General features: G+C 37.3%; 1 protein-coding gene across 3 annotated transcripts in view; it reads right to left on the reverse strand.

The window, feature by feature from the left end:
* PPP2R2B (protein phosphatase 2 regulatory subunit Bbeta) overlaps positions 1 to 19574 on the reverse strand; it is a gene marked incomplete at its 3' end in the record, with an annotated part of 279756 nt that overhangs the window by 90614 nt on the left and 169568 nt on the right. For all 3 annotated transcript variants that reach the window (XM_083355382.1, XM_083355380.1, XM_083355381.1), the window contains exons 2-3: positions 6645 to 6742; positions 5092 to 5257 (exon numbers count right to left, since the gene is read on the reverse strand). In XM_083355382.1, coding sequence (XP_083211508.1) covers positions 5092 to 5257; positions 6645 to 6742 — 264 coding nt within the window. The remainder of the gene's footprint in view (positions 1 to 5091; positions 5258 to 6644; positions 6743 to 19574) is intronic.

Consider the following 19574-nt stretch of genomic DNA (forward strand, 5'->3'; position numbering starts at 1 on the left):
GAATGAGTTTTTACAGCAGTAGACACAAATAGTAGGAACTTCCAAGGATATATACTAGAAGTGATATTTTTAATGTATTAAAATGATCTAGAGTTAGGATCGAATAGAGTGATGATTATATTTGCAAATTGCTCTATAATTTAGCTTGGTTAAAACAAAAGAGAATAGTAAGAGACTCTCCCCAAACTAAGATAGTGCATGATCTTCAGATTCTGTGGCATTCATGTTCTATTTACAGATTGTCTCATTATTACTGGTTAAAACAGAAAATAAATACTGAACATACAGATGAAGAAAAGGGGAAGTGTGGCCATTAAGTTGTATGTATGTATGTGTGTGTGTGTGTGTGTGTGTGTGTGTGTGTGTGTGTGTGCATATACATACATACATACACACACATATCCCTTGACAACTTCTTCTCTGGCCTTCCAGAGTCCTTCTGAAGCTGCCCCTCCAGTTATACCTGACATTTGATTTTTAAAAAAAATCATGGCCTGTTTTCTCCTTCCATCTCATTTCTGAAAATTTCAAATCAAGTTTTGAAGTTGTAGACTGTAAATGCAGGTCTGCATGAACAAGAGTTCTGATTACAAAATAGGTGCTAAAACTGAGCACCCTGTACATTGGATATGTCAAGCTACATTAATTTTACTTTGGTCTAAGAGGAGGAAACAATTTAGACTGAAAGCCACCACACACAATACTCCATAAAAGCAATTTTGAGTTACATGAGGTCTAACTGCCCTAGCCAAGCTTTGATTGCAACGTATTACACTACAAGTACAAAGGGTAGCAATATATGCATGAAAAAGAACACAATCGTGCTGGCAATTTACTCAAAAGTCAGTTTCAACCCCAGTGAAGGAATAAAAACTGACGTTTTATCATTGACTGTGAATCCATGTTAAATTCCACAATTGCCAGCTTGCCTGGCAGGTGAATATTTCCATTGGCTTCATCATTTTGCTGTCATTCTGTTTATTGTGTGCCACAAAGTCCTGTAGGAAAAACAGCCTCGGGAACATGCGGCTTTTATTCTGAATAATGGTGTTTTCATTTCCCCCTCCTGGTGGGCATTCTATCAGCAGTTTGTCATTGTTCCCACAAGTTTTAAAGACAATTTTATTCATCTTCATTTCTCCTATCCCCATTTTTCACTTAAGGATTGCAGTTGATTCCCATAGATTCCACTGTATTAACTTATCCTGATAAAAGTTAAATTTCCACGTATTGTGTTTTTGGAAAATAATATTAAAGAACATTTACTAATAGCAGTAATGTCTGAGCTATTTGGAGGTCTTCCCAGCATATGAAAACACTTTCTGGAACTGCGAACTAATGCTCCTATGAATTAAAAAAAACTATTTAAAAACTCAATTAACAGAACATTAGGCTATATAATTAATCTTCATTGTGTTTCAGTGAGTCTTCCCCTCAAATGAGTTTAATAACTCTCAGAATTTTATTACAATGATCAATAGGGTAAATTCTCCAACACAGAGTAAGTTGACGATGAAAGATAATTAGACCCCTTTCCTCTGTAGTAATTAAGTCACATTCATCTTAAAGCACCATCCATCCTGATAACAACACTGGATCCTAGTGACAGTTATGTGAACATCATCTAAGATAATGCTTAGGAAATGAAAACTGAAAGAAGGCCTACACACATATGTATATACACAAAATAGGAGATAATTCTGCCATCCTCTTTCCAGCACAGTCGAGAGATTAAAAAAACCCTTACTAAGTTTTCAGTCACTGCATCAGGTAGATTAAACCTGATACAATGTGAAGCTGAATCAAGACAAAATTAGAGCGTGCAAGTGATTTTCTTACATTAGAGCAGGGGTGTCAAACTCGCAATGTCACGTGACTGTCATGATGTATCGTGACTTTTTTGCCATTGCCGGCAATGGGGTGGGTGCGGTTTGGTTATGATGCATCTGGCCCACGGGCCGGAAGTTTGACACCCCTGCATTAAAATTATCAAAGATAAGTTGTCTCCAATCACTGTACTTGTAATAAATTGACCACAAGAAGGCTGAGAAGAGAGAAGGCAGAAAGATTCATATTTAGGAACAAATTGATCAGCATTTTTCTGCTGTTGAAGAATTTTTTTTACCAGGTTATTGGCAAACCCGTGTTTTTCCATTTTACCCTATAATAAAACCACACCCACATTTTAAAACCAAAATTATTTGTCTTATCTTACAGAGATCTCTATTGTTAATCAGACCCACTTTATTAGGTTTTTTTATTAGATGCTCAGTAGACAATGTAGTTTTAGAGGAATCTGCAATTTAGTGACCATTAAAATTAACAAGATTCCTTGTTTTCAAATTGACAATGAAATGAATACATATCACAAGATAACGCTAGAAAATGGCATACTCAAAATTTGGTTCCTTATAATTAGAAGAATATGTTATGAATTAAAATCTTCTGAAAAATCATTATTTTTCTTTTATTGCCGAAGGTAACATTTTAAAGATCTCTTCCCCCTATGAGTCTTTCTAGTTGAGAAAATATCCATATTTTATCGTCAGATCCATACTGGAATCCAGCATCAATGACGTAACCACTCAATCTCATATAATGAGCCAATGAAGTAGAAGCCCTAGTTTTGTTGCACAAAGAATTTATGCAACAAATGTGTACCTATATGTTTGTGTCTCTTTGCACATACAAACTCCCATATTAGGAGGAAAGACAGAAACTACTGAAGTAACCAACCAACTAATTAATTAAAGGGGGTAAAATTAAAAGTCTTGGTCCATTTGGCTTAAGATAGCTTGCATTTCCTTTTCTCGTCCTTCAAGCAATGTTAAATGGAATTCTATAAAATGTTTGGAACCTTTTTAAAAGCTTCCACAACATGCTTTAATATTATTTTATATAGCCTTACAATTTTGGATTCAATGCTTGGTCAAAAAGATACTATTTTTCTGTAACTTATTAATCATATGTATTTTCTTCTGGGATTGCTCAATGGCTACTTCCAAAGCATCTTATTTCCTTCAGGTGCAAAGTGCTTCACAGCCCTTGTTTTCCCTTTTCATCTCAGATTATGTATTTTACCTTGCAATAAACACTTAAATGGTTTGTGTGTATGTATGTGTATGTGTGTGTGTGTGTGTGTGTGTGTGTGTGTATGTATGTGTATATATATATATATATATATATATATATATATATATATATATATATATATATATATATACACACACACACACACACACACACACACACACACACATATATATATATATATATATGCATAAATTTTTGGATTGCTAACAAAGAATGAAAGGGAGACTGATATATATATATATATTGCTGAAAAAATATATGTACTTGCCTAGGATACTACTGTAGATGACATGTATTTTGCATAGTAAGTAGTGAATTAATACAATAAACTTAATTGTCAAGGAATGCACCATTTGGGGGGAGTCTTAATTCTATCTGCTTTTGTTCCTTATCTACCACAAAGCCTAGATCATTTGCAAAATAGTAAGAACTTTCAAATTCAATGTTTGTTTACCACAGTTTGATGTTGTGTTACTATATCTTCTCCAACATTTAAGCGTTGCAGGATCCAAGTAAACGAGAATGCCTACAGTGCAGACAAACCTCTAGGCACATCTGTCTCAACTATCCTTCTTTGATAGTTGATCTCTGATCATAACCAGCATCAGATTTTATAGGTAACATGCAAATCAGCAACCAAGTAGCATAAAATTCCCCCATACCCACCCATATTTCAAATAATAAGGCACTGAATTCGTAGGTACTAAATCCTGAACAAGAATAGCTTGCCTCCCAGAATTGAAGCACCCACAATTCCAGGAGGCAAGCTATTCCACTGCTTAATAGTTCTCATGGTCAGGAAATTCCTCCTTATTTCCAGGTTGGATCTTCCTCTGACAAGCTATGGGTGCTATGGAAAATAAACTAATGCCCTCTTCCCTTTGGCAGCACTTCAAGTATTGGAAGACTCATATCAAGTCTCTCTCAGCCTTCTCCTCATGGTTAAGTAAACATACCTAGTTCCTTCTGCTGTTCTTCAGAGAATTTAGCCTCTAGACCCCTTATCATCTTTGTTGCTCTTCTCTGTGCTCTTTCTAGGGTTAGAGCATCTTTTTACAGTGTGGTAACCAGAACTGTGGACATAAGAGTTCTAAATGTGACCTCATCAGTGTAGGATAGAGCAGAACTATCACTACCTTTAATTCATCAATACTCCCTTGTTTCATTAATATGTGTGATCACAGAGCTGTATAAAGGCAGGAACTCATCAATAATAAAAACAAAACAAAACCCTGACTTCTGTTGAGAAGTCCTTTTTACTCCCAAATACTTTATTTCTTAACTACAGATATTCTCTTGAGCTAGCATTTCAGACTGGGTTCAGACTGCACAAAGCTTTAACTTCCTGAAGTTACTTCCTGACATAGAATCCTTTGCCCCATGCAACTGAAGTTGGTATTGCAACAACTTAAAAATCCCTAACTAAATCAGGACCTCCTGTAGTCCACTGCTTTGCCAGGACATAAAAGACTTGGGAGTAGAAATACTTTATCTTCCAAAAGTAACACCTTCAGACATGACATAAATGTCAAATCAAGTAGCAAGAGCATGTATTCTTCCCTCTGAGCAGAACTGCATGTTATGTGCAGGCAGTTTGAGAAATTTCAGCCTGCCAACTCCGTTCTCATCTACTACCCTGGCCTGGTGTTTTACAGAAGAATCTCTGATTCCAAGATTGTGGAATTACACTCAACATATCAGAAGATACCAGGCTAAGGAAGCCACCTGATGATATTGTTGCGAGGCTGTGTCTTTCTTTGCCTTGTAAATGATCTGAGAAATACGCTTGGGGCATTTTAAGACATATTACAGACACGAAGAGAGAAAATTCAACATTAGGGATATCTCCACCATAATTGCTCTTGTGTTGCTCTCTCTGGATCAAATAGAGCAACAAATACTTGTCCTGTAGAGAGATTACAAGTATGAATGATCACAACCTATCAAAGCAGGGTATTTTGGCTGGAAAGCAAAAAGGCACCTGTTGTTATAACATACCATTGGTGGAGAGAAGGAAATAGGCTGCATTCTGCTGTGGGAGCCATCGTATTTTATTGATCTTTTCCTCTATCTCTAAGCTCTTCAGGTAATCGAACTCAGGTTCATGGCTCTGGAATGTGCTGTAAACATTATATTCTCCCCTGCGATGGGGCTGATTTTTACTCTGTGGGAGTGGGAAAGGAACATAAAGAGATTCTTAGACGTGCCAGAGCTAGCAAATTTTCAATTGATTCTTTTGTTCTCTGAAGATTGTTAAAAGAGAGGAAAAATGTCTGATTACGGTGACACATTGCAGTTTGGGTACCAAAGCAGAGCTATTTCTTGCACAATGCCTTCTCCTCCTGTGTCACTTTCTATGTTCACCAATGACAGGAAGCAGGAAGAGCATCTTTGTTTCATTTTGATTCAAGAATGCATCAAGGTCTCCCTATCACTCAACTTAAAGACAAATTGGCATGAAGCAACAATCACTCACTTCAAAGAACAAATCCAACTTGACTGGTGTGCAAAATTCACTCCCACAGAAAGTACCCAGTTCTAATTTACAAACCCATCACACATTTAATATAATAAATAATTTCACATAGCAAGTTAAACTTAAATATCTGGAATACAGTTTCTAATAAAAGCGTTGGGGGGGGGAACAATACTAAATAATAAATGAAAGGACTGAAGAAGATATTAGCAAAATCCTTCTATATTTAGGCTAATATTGGTCAATAAATGGAGAGGGGAATGGGAGATGATGTCGTTAAAAACTTTCCATAATGTTTTTTTACTCTGTAGCTGTTCTTTCTTTGCACTTTGTTTAGGTTAAAGGCTTAAACAAATTACAGAGTAATAGAAATATAGCAGTAAAGTGAACCAAATGACTCATATCTGACTTTTTTCCCAAAGGAGCAAGAACAGTTCTGTGAATGGTACTATCTGGCTATACTAAAATCAGAAAGCTGGTTTGTATCTGCAGAGCAGCACTTAAGGTAGAACTAAAACTCACAGTTTCTCATTTTTAGTCTAGCACCTTAACCACTACACCAATCAAAATATAATATTTACTAACATGGAAAAGGAAATCTGCTTTATTTTATTTATATATTTACTTTTTCTTATATGTTGGCATAGATCCAGAGCATCATTCAAGAGCACAATGCACCCCATCAATAGAAACTATAACAAAGCTTGGTATAATGATTGTTTCTTTATGTTATAGCAGTTTGAGAAGAGTAGGGATCCTGCTAATTAAAAACAAACCAGACTTCAAAAGCATTACAACTAAATTTCTCCTTGTATTTATGACATTTTAGCAGAGAATGAAATCCTTTGCCAGTAATCATTATTCCAAGATGCAAAAGGATTCAAGAAAATCCAACATTTGTAGGGTGTTCTTTAAGAAAGAAGCTGCCCAATTGATCTTAATGGCCTTTTTTTTTGCAATTTTCTGTGTGCTACGATAGAATCAGGGTAAAGAGTGACACACAAACATTAGGAAACAGCAGGAAACTTCTTTTAAAAGGATAAAAATGGGCATTTTTGAATTCACCAGCACTTACCTCCTGCTCACGTTGAAATATTACAACACGACCCCCCTTGTCCCCTGTCGCTAGTAATTCTCCTGTGTGGTTGAATTCTACTGTAGAGATAATGTCAGCTAGAAAGAAAGAGACAAAGGCAATTTAAGTTAACTGCAGACCAGCTTTGCACTGGCATCTCAGAACATCACTGCCTATACAGTTAGAGGAAGAATGCTTGTTAAGCCTTTGCCTCCCTGGTATAATTCCTATGGAGCACTTAGATTTCCAGTTACACTTGAATCTTGTTAAAGGGATTCATAAACATTATTACTGAAGAATACAGCTAGTCCCTCGACAGTTCCTTTAGTGACTCTTCAATGTTATGACACCGAAAATGTGACTTGTGACCATTTTTTCACACTTATGACCCTTGCAGCATCCCCATGGTCCTGTGATCAAAATTCAGACACATGTCAGCTGACTCAGATTTATAACGGTTGCAGTGTCCCGGGGAGGTCAAGTGATCCCCTTTTGGGACCCTCTGACAAGCAAAGTTAATGGGGAAGCCAGATTCACTTTAACAACTATGTCACTAACTTAACAACTGCAATGATTCACTTAACAACTGTGGCCTGAAAGGTCATAAAATGGGACAAAACTTACTTAACAAATGTCTCACTTAAGCAACATAACTTTTGAGCTCAATCATGGTCCTAAGTCGAGGACTGCCTGTATTCTGGCTTTAAACTCCATTCAAACACACACACACACACACACACACACACACACACACACACAAACACACACCTTTCCCCGCTTGTGCTGAAGGGCAAATAACTGGTTGGAGGAAGACACTGAGGAGAACGACACTTTTCTTGATTGGCCATCAGCTTACTAACTGTTCTTCACTTAAAAAGAAAAAAAAATCAAAGCAGTATATATTTCTAGTGCTAGAAAGAAACATGCCGTTTTGCAATAAATCATTTTACTTATTTTAAGATGCATAGGTTCGAGAAGATGAGTTGTGAACCTTTCTCACCTTAACTAATAATTACTGGAACAACTCAGGATCTGAAACAGCACCAGAGACTTATATAATTATGTCACATAGGACAGAGTTCCCCAATGTTTCCGGCTTTGCAGACTGGCAGGGGTTGGGGGGGGGAGAAGAGAAGGAAAAGTTCGATGCGAGCAGCTGGCAAGCGCGCACGCACGCATGCAGCTCTATTTTACGAGCGGCATGCACACAGGCCTGCCACTCACCCAAATGGAGCATGCTTGCCCGCTGCTCGTGCAAGTGAGGATGTGTGTGCATGCACGCCAGCCATGTCCACGGCCTGGTTGCAACCCCCTTGAGGCCCACAGGATGGGGATCCCTGACATAGGACACTTTTGATTGGCAAGTGGAAGCCAAACTCTCTTTTCTAGCTCTTGAATTGCAATTGAGAGAAATGTGATTCCACAGAAAGGGTCAGCATCTCTCATAATAATAGAATGATTTGTTTCTACTACAAATTGACTAGTAAGATTCAGTGACTCTTCCAGCACATATCCTATTCCCTTCCTCAAAACCATGAAACAATATGAGATATTTCGCGACTCTTCTCATTTAGAGCATCAGGAAATAGCACCAGGTAACTAGAAACTTTGCAATATTAAACCCTTCTTTCTTTTCTCACTGTTTTCCATCAGTTGTATCTACTTCAATAGAATCAGCTTTCAAAAGATGCACTATCCTGTATAACTGACCTATTCATAACTACACACAGGACATATACAGTATAGACATGCAATGTTTCAAATTAAATTCTATATTAATGGCACAATATGGACAAGAGCACATTACTTTTTTATTGCAACAGTGAACAAATAATCTCTCCTCTTTCTGGAGTAGCCTCTGGGTAGGTCTATCATTTTCCAGTGGGAAGAACATCATAGGTCAAAAGAAGAGTTGGCGTCATTAGGGACACTCTTGATTTCACAAAATAAATCACTTGAGGGACTAAAAGGAGGGCACGTTTGCCTTCCCTATTTGTCCTTCTCTCAATTCCTATTGCACCAATGTCCCCAAACTTAATGAAGGTTAGACAAGAAAGTATCAGTCCTGGGAAAAAATCCAGAACTGAGAAGAGAATGGAAGTTGAAGAAACAAAGGAAGTCAAATCCTTTAGATGGAAAAGAAAGGCCAAACAAAGAGGTTTGATCTGGGATTTTCCAGATTTCGAATTATTAGTGAAGTTCACATAAACCATCTAGCTGCACAATCTTCAGAAAGTAAAGAAGTAGCACAATTACAAACACCTTCATTCAGAAATTAAGTCTCGTGGGTTATCTTGTATTTAAAGTTTCCCCAAATCCATGCATTCCATATTTTCTTATATTGACAGTTCAACGATGCTGATGCTGATTTTTTAAAATTGTGTTTTTGGACAACTCAAACCTAATACTTCTGTTTCCTATTTTCCCGAACAGCAACAACCTGGTGAAATTGGCTGAGCTGAGAGAGAGGGATTGGCCCAAAGTCAAGGAACTGGGTTTCCTGCCTAAAGTCTGACTAAAACTCACTCTCCTAGCTTCTAATCCAGCAGGTTCACCACTACACAAAGCAGTTCCTCTTTTGCCACATTGCCCAGTCCCCAAATCAGTTCCTAGGTCATAGGTTCTAGAAATCCACATGGGGAGAAGTAAGCAGTGGGGTACCACAAGGTTCCGTCTTAGGCCCAGTACTCTTCAATATCTTCATAAATGACTTAGATGAGGGAATTGAAGGGGAACTCATCAAATTTGCAGATGACACCAAACTGACAGGAGTAGCCAACACCCCAGAAGATAAACTCAGGATCCAAAAAGATCTAGACAAACTTGAACAATGGGCCCTATCCAACAAAATGAGTTTCAATGTGGAGAAAAGCAAAGTTTTACATTTAGGCAGGAAAAACCAAAGGTACAAATACAGATTGGGTGAGACCTGGCTTAAAAACAGTAACTGTGAGATGGACCTTGGAGTCCTAGTGGATGATCACTTGTCTATGAGCCAGCAGTGTGCAGCAGCAACCAAGAAAACTAATACAATCCTGGGTTGTATAAACAGAGGCATAGAATCAAGATCACATGAAGTATTAGTACTGCTTTATAAAACCCTAGTAAGACCACACCTAGAATACTGCAGCCAATTTTGGTCACCATATCACAAAAAGATGTTGAGAATTTGGAAACAATTCAGAGAAGGGCAACTAAGATGATCAAAGGCCTGGAGACTAAAACATATGAAGAATGGCTGCGGGACTTGGGTTTGGCTAGTCTAAAGAAAAGAAGAAATAGGGGAGACATGATAGCAGTATTCCAGTATCTGAAGGGCTGCCATAAGGAAGAGGGATGAGAAACAATACTTGGAAACTGATCAAAGAGAGAAGCAACCTGGTATTAAGAAGAAACTTCCTGACAGTGAGGACAATCAACCAGTGGCTTGCCTCCAGAAATCGTGGACGCTCCATCACTGGAGATTTTTAAGAAGAAACTAGGCAATCATCTGTCTAAGATGGTATACATTCTCCTGCTTGAGCAGGGGGCTGGACTAGAAGACCTCCAAGATCCCTTCCAGATTCTATTCTATTCTATTCTATTCTATTCTATTCTATTCTATTCTATTCTATTCTATTCTATTCTATTCTATTCTATTCTATTCTATTCTATTCTATTCTATTATGAGCTATTGCTATTATTTAGTACTGACTCATCTTTGCAACTTAAAATATAATGCAATATATGCATAAAACAGCTAAAAGAAAAACAAAGACTGATGCAGAGAAATTACAAGTAATGTTTTTTTTAAAAAGCGGCATGGAAAAGGGTTCGCACTACATCAAGGTAAGCAGGGAACCTGCTGATGAGTAGTTTTATCAGAGCTATCGTTAGGGGGGAAAAAGTCAGAGGTTAATTTTACTGCAATTACTCTCTCTCTCTCTATCTGCCTTCAGCAATTACGTTCGAGTGTAGATTTCAGCAAATGCAAAGCATGACTGAGAAGGGACAGAGAAGAAGGCTTCAGAGGCAGGAATGCTGCTAACTACATTTTCTTAAAAAACAACAACAACGAAGCTTTCACACATTCTAAACCTTTGGCATCTGTCTTCACCGTGAGAAGACTAGATCTGATGGTGTTACTTGTTTTAAATCCAGTATTTACATAAGTTTTTCCAGTTTCTTCAGAAGCTTTCTGTAGTGCTGCTAAGAGAAGCATAAATATCGGAGTACTGTAACTTTCTATACTCGTGCCTAATAAAAAGACTTAGATATGCAATCATAATCTTGAAATGAGATATGCATAGCCTTTGGATGCCAGAAGGAAACAGAATGTGTGCATTTTTTTGTGCATTTGAGGTCATGGGCTGTTTTGAAGGTAAGACTAAACTATGATCTGTGTGAATAGCACAGCCTTGGTTGTACAAGAATCCCTCTTCTTTTCTGCCTAAGATTGCTGCAAAAAAGAAGAAAAAGGAAAGGTTTGATTTTGGATTTGACTGAACTAACACAATCCCTTCCATCCAAACTCAGATAACTGCAGCTATTCATACTGTTGTGTAGCCGGTTCTTTGCAGGCAATGAGCGAGACGGAAGGTTCCAAACAGAAACATGCTTTATTGAAGTAAGCAGGAACAGAACTGAAACAGAGGCTGCTGTGCAGCTATTTATACGGTTGGCCACTAGGCGGCGGCCAATAGGTTTAAAGGAACTCATTCCTCCCCCAAATCTACCAATGATAATCCTGGAGACAACAAGTCTGGCTTGGTCCGTAGCTGTTACACAGACACACCATTGAGTAACCGTTAAGCAGCATTTAAACAGACACTGAATCAGTACAAACAAAAACCCCAATACATTACACATACTATGGGAGTCATTAAAGGTTTGGAAAGAATGCTGGTTCTCAACATTAACTGCAATCCATCAATAATAGCTCCCAGCTGGCTAGCGTCTCTGCTCCGGACTTCATGGAGCAGAGCCAGGCGTCTGCGACCATCCCTGCTTGAAGGAGAGACTATGAAAGGAAAAGAGCAGGCAGAGCAGTACAAGAGGGAAAGATGAAGAGATGAAGAGGATTATTTTATTTTACTCTCGAGCTTGATGGACTTTGCTTAAAACTTAAAGTGAAAGTGCGTCACAATTGTAAGTAAAAGATGGCGGCTAAACCTCCCCCTAGAACTTTTCGGAGTGCTGGAAATTCTCCGGTGCAACAACAATCATTACTGCAGGCGTTGCATTCTCCCGATGTATTGACATTGAAGGATCTTGAAAAACATACCCAGTTAATTTTGGAGTCAATGGGTGTTAAATTTGTACAGATGGAGGAGAAATTGGAGAAATTGGAGCAGAGAATGGAAGAAAGGATGGAACAGAAGTTCAGAGAGATGAAGGTAGACATTTTGTCCTCAGTGCATAAAGTAGCTAAATGTGTGGAGGTGCTGGATGACAAAGTGGAAGATCTGACTCAAAAGAATGCTATATTAGAAGCAAAAGTGTTGGAAATTGAAGATTTAAAAGACAAAATGGATAGCGAACTGAGTCTGGCTCAATTTTACCAGATGCAGTTTGCTGTTAGAATTAGAGGCCTAAAAGAGAATATTAAGGAAGATTTAAAGCAGCTGGTTTCTGAGGCTTTTGAGGTGGTATTGAACCATCCAGCATCTGAAATAAAACAAGGCATGGACAAAGTGTTTCGTGTGAACTCGTGGATTGCTAAACAGAGAAAGTTGCCTAGAGATGTGGTGGTTTATTTTGTAAAAAGGGAAATTAGAGATGAAGTTATACAAGCTGCCTATGATACTAAAGTTGTGATTGCTGGTCAAGAAGTTTTGGTTCTAAAAGAAATTCCTCCAAAGATTTTAAAGAGAAGGAAGGACTTTATATTTCTTGTGCAAGAGCTCAAGCAAAGAGATATAAGGTTCAGATGGGAGATCCCAGCTGGGTTGAGCTTCATGTATGAAGGCAAAAGGTACTGTTTGGGTACTGTGAAGCAAGCGCATGATTTTTACAACAATGTCTTAAAAGCAACCCCATCAACACTTTTGGAAGCTGCAGAGGGATCTGGAGAAGGAGAACATCAAGAGGATGAAGATGGACAGATAGACGAGAATGGTACAGGAGGAGATCAAGCTGCAACTCTTTTGGATGATCCTAGAGAACAGAGGGTGACGCGAGCTGCCTTAAAACGCTCAAAAAAGATAAAAAAATAAGACCAGTAGAAATCTATGGAACTTCCACAACATACTTACAGTCAAGTGGTAGTTGTGTTTTTAAGAGTTTTGGGATGATATGTATGGTAACAGAATCTTCAATTTGGAATTAATGGACAATTTACTACAGAGGAAGATGAAGAAAGTTTTGTGGGTTAATGCGGGTTAATTTGTGTAAGAACTATCTATTATAGCCTATTTTGGCTAGAGAGGTTAATAGGGATAGGTGCTTGTGATGTGTAAATGAGAATTTGTTTAGGAAATAGTGAATTGTGGAAGAACATAGATGGGAATGACGCTAGTTTTCTTTTATTTTAGTTCTTTATACATATTTAGTATTATTAAGGGTTGGTTTACTCTATATAAGCTAGAGAGTGATGGATTTTAGAGTTTATAATTGTTAGTATATGATTGTTTATGATTGCTTTTTAGATATATACCTTGTATTTTGCTCTGGGAAGTCGGGGGGGAGGGGGGGAGGAGGGGAAGTAGGGGGGGAGGCAGGGGAGGGAGGAGGGAGAGGGGGAGGGGGGAGATAGGGGGGAGGTAGGGAGGGGAGGAGGGAGGGGGAAGGGGGGTTTTTTTAAAGGAAAACTGTATTTTAAAACTTTTCAATAAAAAAAAATAATAGCCTAAAGAATCATAATATGTGCTTCTTTGCACACTTACTTACTTGATAAGTACAGCTGCTCATCTCACATTTATTCTAGCTGGCTTACAAATAAAACAACTACAATCCATAAAATACAAAAAACAAAATAAAAACACAGATGGCCTATGGATTTATGTGTGTGTCTTTGTGTGTAAATATGTATACACACCACATATATAAAACATAAGTAAGTATGCATTTAATTATTATTGCCAGAGTTATATCTTAATCAAAGAAAGGAAAACCAATAAAGAAAAGAATAAGATGCTATTTAATATAGTACCACTTCTTATGGTCACAAAAAATGTTTTACAAGGTGATTTTTCAGTTCAGCCATTATATTTCATTCTAATTTCCCAAGCAAGTATTTTTCTCCCCAGCTGGTAGCTTGTGCTGCCTTGTCATCAGAGAGCTATTTCCATAATGCTAGTGTAAAAACCTTTGCAATGCCGATTCTTATATGCAGCACACGGAGCTTCTTCCCCACAATCTTGCTAATTCTCCGAACATAGAAGCAAGAGACAACACTACACAACCTTGTCATGTTCAAAGGCATAAGACCTTTGTTTAAAGGAAGTGGTGACTGCTGTATGTTAGTAATGTTGCTGCATAATCAAAATGCATTTCAAACTCTACTTAAAAATAACCTTTACTGCTAAAAGATATTTAAATTTTCATAATTGTGCATTTGTAATTTCACTGGTAAGAAATGGACCTTAGAGAAATGGGCTATAATTAAAATAAATACTGAAAATTACTGATCCCCTTTATCTTTTTCCAAAATGTTATCTCTATTAATACAGTATCTTACCACAGATATGGATCCCCTGGCACTTCATATTTATTTAGCACAATGTGTGAAATGGAATCATCGCATTACACAGTGGCCAATTTGTGTCTTAGATGTTTTCTTCTGCTTTCAAAAATATGGAGAAGTAGAAGGAGATGGTACGTTACAGATTTCTGTCTTCATACGTGGTGATGCATTTCCTTGCAAGTTACAACTTGGTTATGCCTACGTTACACCCTCTATGATCCATGGCTCCATCCATTTTGTTTATATAAAGTCCGTCCTTTTTATATCCCCTCTCCTACTCTCTGCTGTCTATAAGACAGATGAATAGTGAGCTCTGTGCTGCTTCTTTTCTAACTATAGTTTTTTTTTACATTTTCTCCATATTGCTCTATCTCAGTGTTCTCAATCTTGAGATGTGTGAGCTTCAGTTTTCAGAATTCTCCCACCAGCACTGAGCATGCAGACTGGGGGATTCTGTGAGTTAAAATTCACATATGTTAAAATTATCAAGGCTGAGGAAATACTGCCCTAATCCCACCAAATAAAGGTGTATTCTGGATCTCCATTGTTTTTAAGGTTTCTTGTTCATTCAAAATTAAAGAAAATAAAATTGGTATATTTTAGTCACTTAACTCTACATCAAAAAGATTACCGGAATAACTTATTCTCTAGTTTAATTTGCAATAGTTTAAAATTAACTTCATTGAAATCAGCTACACAGCTGTTTAAATACAGCCATGGCACATGCAGTCCATTTAGACAATATTTGTGAAAGCATCATTATTACAATACAGCCAGCCAATCAGAATTTAATTGAAACATGAACATTAGCCCCAGGATACAAATGGAAAAACAACATCAAGTTCTATAAAATGGATTATCCACTTTCACAGGACTCGAGAAACAAGTATTGGAGAACTCATATTTTATGGCAAATCAAATATATACTGACTATCTGGATGCAAGTCCTTATGAACAACCCACATAAACTGTAAAAATTCAGTCTCATTTCACAAAGTGTATTTCATGTCATTTTTCTGGGACTCAATGGCCAACATAATGGTGACAAATCTGACAATTTTGTAAGCAGAAACTAAGATTTGCTAATTGACATCAATGTACAATGTAGAAGCTTCAGAACTAACTCAAAATAATGTGATAGTGATCTTGCTTTCTTTTTCTGTTTTTTTAAAAAAACCTTTGCCTTGTTTTATTGTGAGCCACCCAGAGTCAGTCTGAAATCAGGAGGTCTAAATTGACACTGACATGGAATAGAATTTTAAATTATAGAAAAGCAAACTTAAGAAAAATATCTTACACTAAGAGAGCTTAGACAGCCAGTTTGGTATAGTGGTTAAAGGCCGCAGGCTAGAAACCACATACTGTATGTGTGTGTGGATGTGTTCTATCACTGCACAAACAGAAAGAAGGGAAGGCACCAATTTGGCTAATCGTATTCTTTTTAATCCATATTTTTTTCTTCCAATATTGCTAAAAAAATATGAACGGGTGAGATCAAAGTACCACTTTGGATGGGAAATTCATGATTGTTCAATGACTTCCTTCCTTGGTTAGCTTGGAAGATGCTCTTATTTCTTCCAAATGGTGGGTTACGTGTGATTAAAATCCATGTCAGCTCTTACTGAGATACTGCTGCTTTTCAGATTTGCTTTTGGCATTCTTGAACATTATAATCCAAACCTGCTTGCTGCCTGCTTACTTCAAGCAACCTCATTTAAAAGCTGGTACACTATTAACATTAATTTGTATTTGTACGCAATCAACATTTGAATGATGTACAATTACTAACTTCACTCAAAGGACTCCAGCAGCATATTGGTAGAAACAGCAGGAGGATAAGAAATCTTGCCTTTTACTTGCTTTCCTGTATCTTGGGTGCCTCCCTTCCATAAAAGCAATTCAACAAAAACAGTTTCCATGGTGACCCTTCATTTTCCAAGTGGCAGATGATATGACTCTGTAGTTTTCTCCTTTCTGAAATGCATTTATGTTGTTTATTGCTCTAAGGCTAAGTATTCTGAAGACTGGATTTGATTTCTTTATGAGCAATAGGTTAGAATTTGGGGGGGGGACCTAAATATAGTCATAAAGCTCAGCATTATTTTAAGACATACTTTTTAATATATGCCACCCACAGAACGACCTGTTGGACAGCAAGTGGGTGGGACAATACTGAATTCTCAGGAACGTCTTCCCTCCAGGGGGGGAAAATATAATTTTTTGTTAGCTGCGAAAAGAAAAGAAAAAAGCCTGAATTTAAACTGTAGGGTGCTTTTGACAATATTTCCGTCCCTCAGTCCCTCCCTGATTTTTTTTCAAGACTGACTTGAAAGAATGCAAAGGGAAGAAGTGCCTTTCTCATTCTGGGTAACATAATCAGTTACCACAATTGCAGAAGTCTAAGTCTATTTTTAGTTTTAGTTTTATTATGCAAATCACGTGGTGGGTTGGCAAGAAGTGATCAACTCCTTTTGCAAAAAAAAATTTTCACACCAAACCAACCTTTTCAAAGCAGCTGCACAAACAGTAAACTGAGTTTGTAAAGATCTCTCAAATCCTAAATAGAAAGGAAAGAAAACAACTAAACGTTGAAAAAAATGTGAATTGTGCAAATTTTTCAGAGCATAACTTTGCTAAACATTGTTCTAGAGAAACATGCGTTGGACTGTAAAACCATGAAAGTGAGTTTACAAAGACTGCAATATTCTTCATTATTTGACTTCCCTTTCCCTATGGATGTGATTTCCTTTTAATATTTCCCCCATGTGTATTATTGTCCTTCTTTTTAAATTACAGATTGTGCTTCGTTAATTATGGTGATTGGGATTAGGAACTCCATTGCTAAGTGACATGATTGTAAAGCATGACATCACGTGACCGTACAGATTTGCAGTGGTAGTTCCAGTTGTTTGATGAATCCTAGGTGGTCATTTGGTATGATGCCAGGTACTGCTAAGCTTGTAAGCTGCCCTGAGTCTTCGGAGAAGGGCGGGATATAAATGGAATTAAAATAAATAAAAAATAAAAAAATAATTGCCATTTGCGACCTTTCTGCTCACTTCCCCACTGACACTGTTTGTTGGAAGCAAGAAGTGAAGGTCATAAATGGTGATCACATGGATGTGTTCAGTTTTGGTCACCACGTTACAAAAAAGATGTTGAGACTTTGGAAAAAGTGCAAAGAGGAGCAACTAAGATGATTAAAGGCCTGGAGAGTAAAACATATAAAGAACGGCTACAGGAATGTATGGCCAGTTTAGAGAAAAGAAGGACTGGGGGAGGGGGGAAATGAAAGCATTATTCTAGTATTTGAGGGGCTGCCACAAAGAGGAGGGGGGGGTCAACTTATTTACCAAAGCACCTGTAGGCAGGACAAGAAACAATGGATGGAAACTAATGAAGGAGAGAAGCAAACTGGTATTAAGGAGAAACTACCTAACAGTGATGACAATTAACCAGTGGAACAGCTTTTGCCTTCAGAGGTTGCTTCATTACTGGAGGTTTTTAAGAAGAGACTGGACAGCTACTTATCTGCTTGAGTAGAGGGTTGGACTAGATCTCCAAGATCCCTTCCAGCTCTATTCTGATTGATTGACTGCAGGATACTGCAAGGCGATTACCAAGTGCCAAAATTGTGATCTTAGGACTGAGGGATGCTGCAATAGCTGCAACTGTAAGTATTTTCATTCAGCAATGTCTTCACTCTGAACAGTTGCTTAGCTTTGGACAACTAAATTAAGATCTCCTGAACATCCACCATCTATTTGGATCTATTGTGGGAAGATTTACTAACTAGATGCTCATTTTTAGTTTATAATCTTCACCACTATTATTGTATATATCCATGTATTAGTAATTTAATTACTTGCCTTTTCTATTTAATTATATTAAAGTTTCTCTTTGGTGATGCTTTCTCTTAAAAAGTAGCAAAAAATACACTCATACATTCTCCCTGACTGCTGAGTATCCCACAGCCAAGACCTACCTTAAAGCAAAGGCAGATTTCTATGGAAGCAGATGGCCTCTAAATTAACTTGGTCATATATTTTAATAGCTTCAGAAGCCAAAATCAGTTTTTAGTACCCAACGTCACAGGGGGGGAAAACAGAGTTATCTATTCTAACTTGTGGATAGAAGCAAAAGTTTGCAACTGCCAAATCATTTAACACTGATAATGGAGTTCATTGTCATTATTTGCCAATTGAATATTCACACAAAAAGACAGATCCAGAAGGTTTCTTGCTCTCCAAATTTGTTCTTTTAGTAAGAGCATTTCTTTTTCTAGACCAGGATGAAGCATGTTATGAGGATTACACTTCAGCCTGTTCATTCCTATTCAACTATGCATTGCATGAATTATATACTGACATACATTCTGCTACTAGAGATGAAGCATCAGTAATAATACACAAGGGTAAACACCAGATACTTTAAAAAAAAGAGGAGAGGGAAAGGGAAAGGAAAAGGAATTCAAAACTTAATTCCTGAAAAGTTGTTAATGAAACCTGCCACTTCAAACACTCCATGTATGTTACAGCAGCTGGCTCAGTGTCAATCTCATTATAAGGCAATCCAATAATCATACTGCATCAATCCAATCATTAAAAGCAATTGAACATTCCCAGAAAATACTACCAACTTGTACCATTATAAAGGTAGGGCAGAATGGAAGTGGGGAATAAAGCAAAGAATTTGAAATAAACTTATTTGTTAACTCTCTTGGTTGAGTAGAAACCCTTCAAATAAGGACATATAGAACTTCAATTTTGGACTAAAATCCTATATATATTCTTATCACTGAGATCAGTACTTGTTTTTGAGTAGAAAATGATGACACATAAATGAATCTTCCAGCTTTCAAGATAGTAGAAATGTCTACTTTAATTCCTTCAATCTGATGTTACACTTAGCAATTTCAGGTATCAGCTAGTATCACGCAAATCAGAAGTAGCACGTGGACAGAGAGATACATACACAGAGTTTTCCAAGCATTTAAAATTTTGATAGAGCATGATTTCTTTGATTGTATGTATTGCTACCTTTAAGAAAATTAATACTATGTTTGTAAAGTTATTGAGACATTCTATTCCCCATGAAAATCTGTACAAAAATATATCTTCAAATATGGTTTTAAGAGAAGAGTACATAAATAGCAATAGCAATAATACTTACTTATATATCACTCCATAGTGCTTTACAGCACTCTTTGAGCAGTTTAAAAATGTCAGCATATTGTCCCCAACAATATGGGGGTCCTCATTATACCA

The sequence above is a fragment of the Vipera ursinii genome, assembly GCF_947247035.1.
Source record: "Vipera ursinii genome assembly, chromosome: 2".
NCBI classification, from domain to species: domain Eukaryota; kingdom Metazoa; phylum Chordata; class Lepidosauria; order Squamata; family Viperidae; genus Vipera; species Vipera ursinii.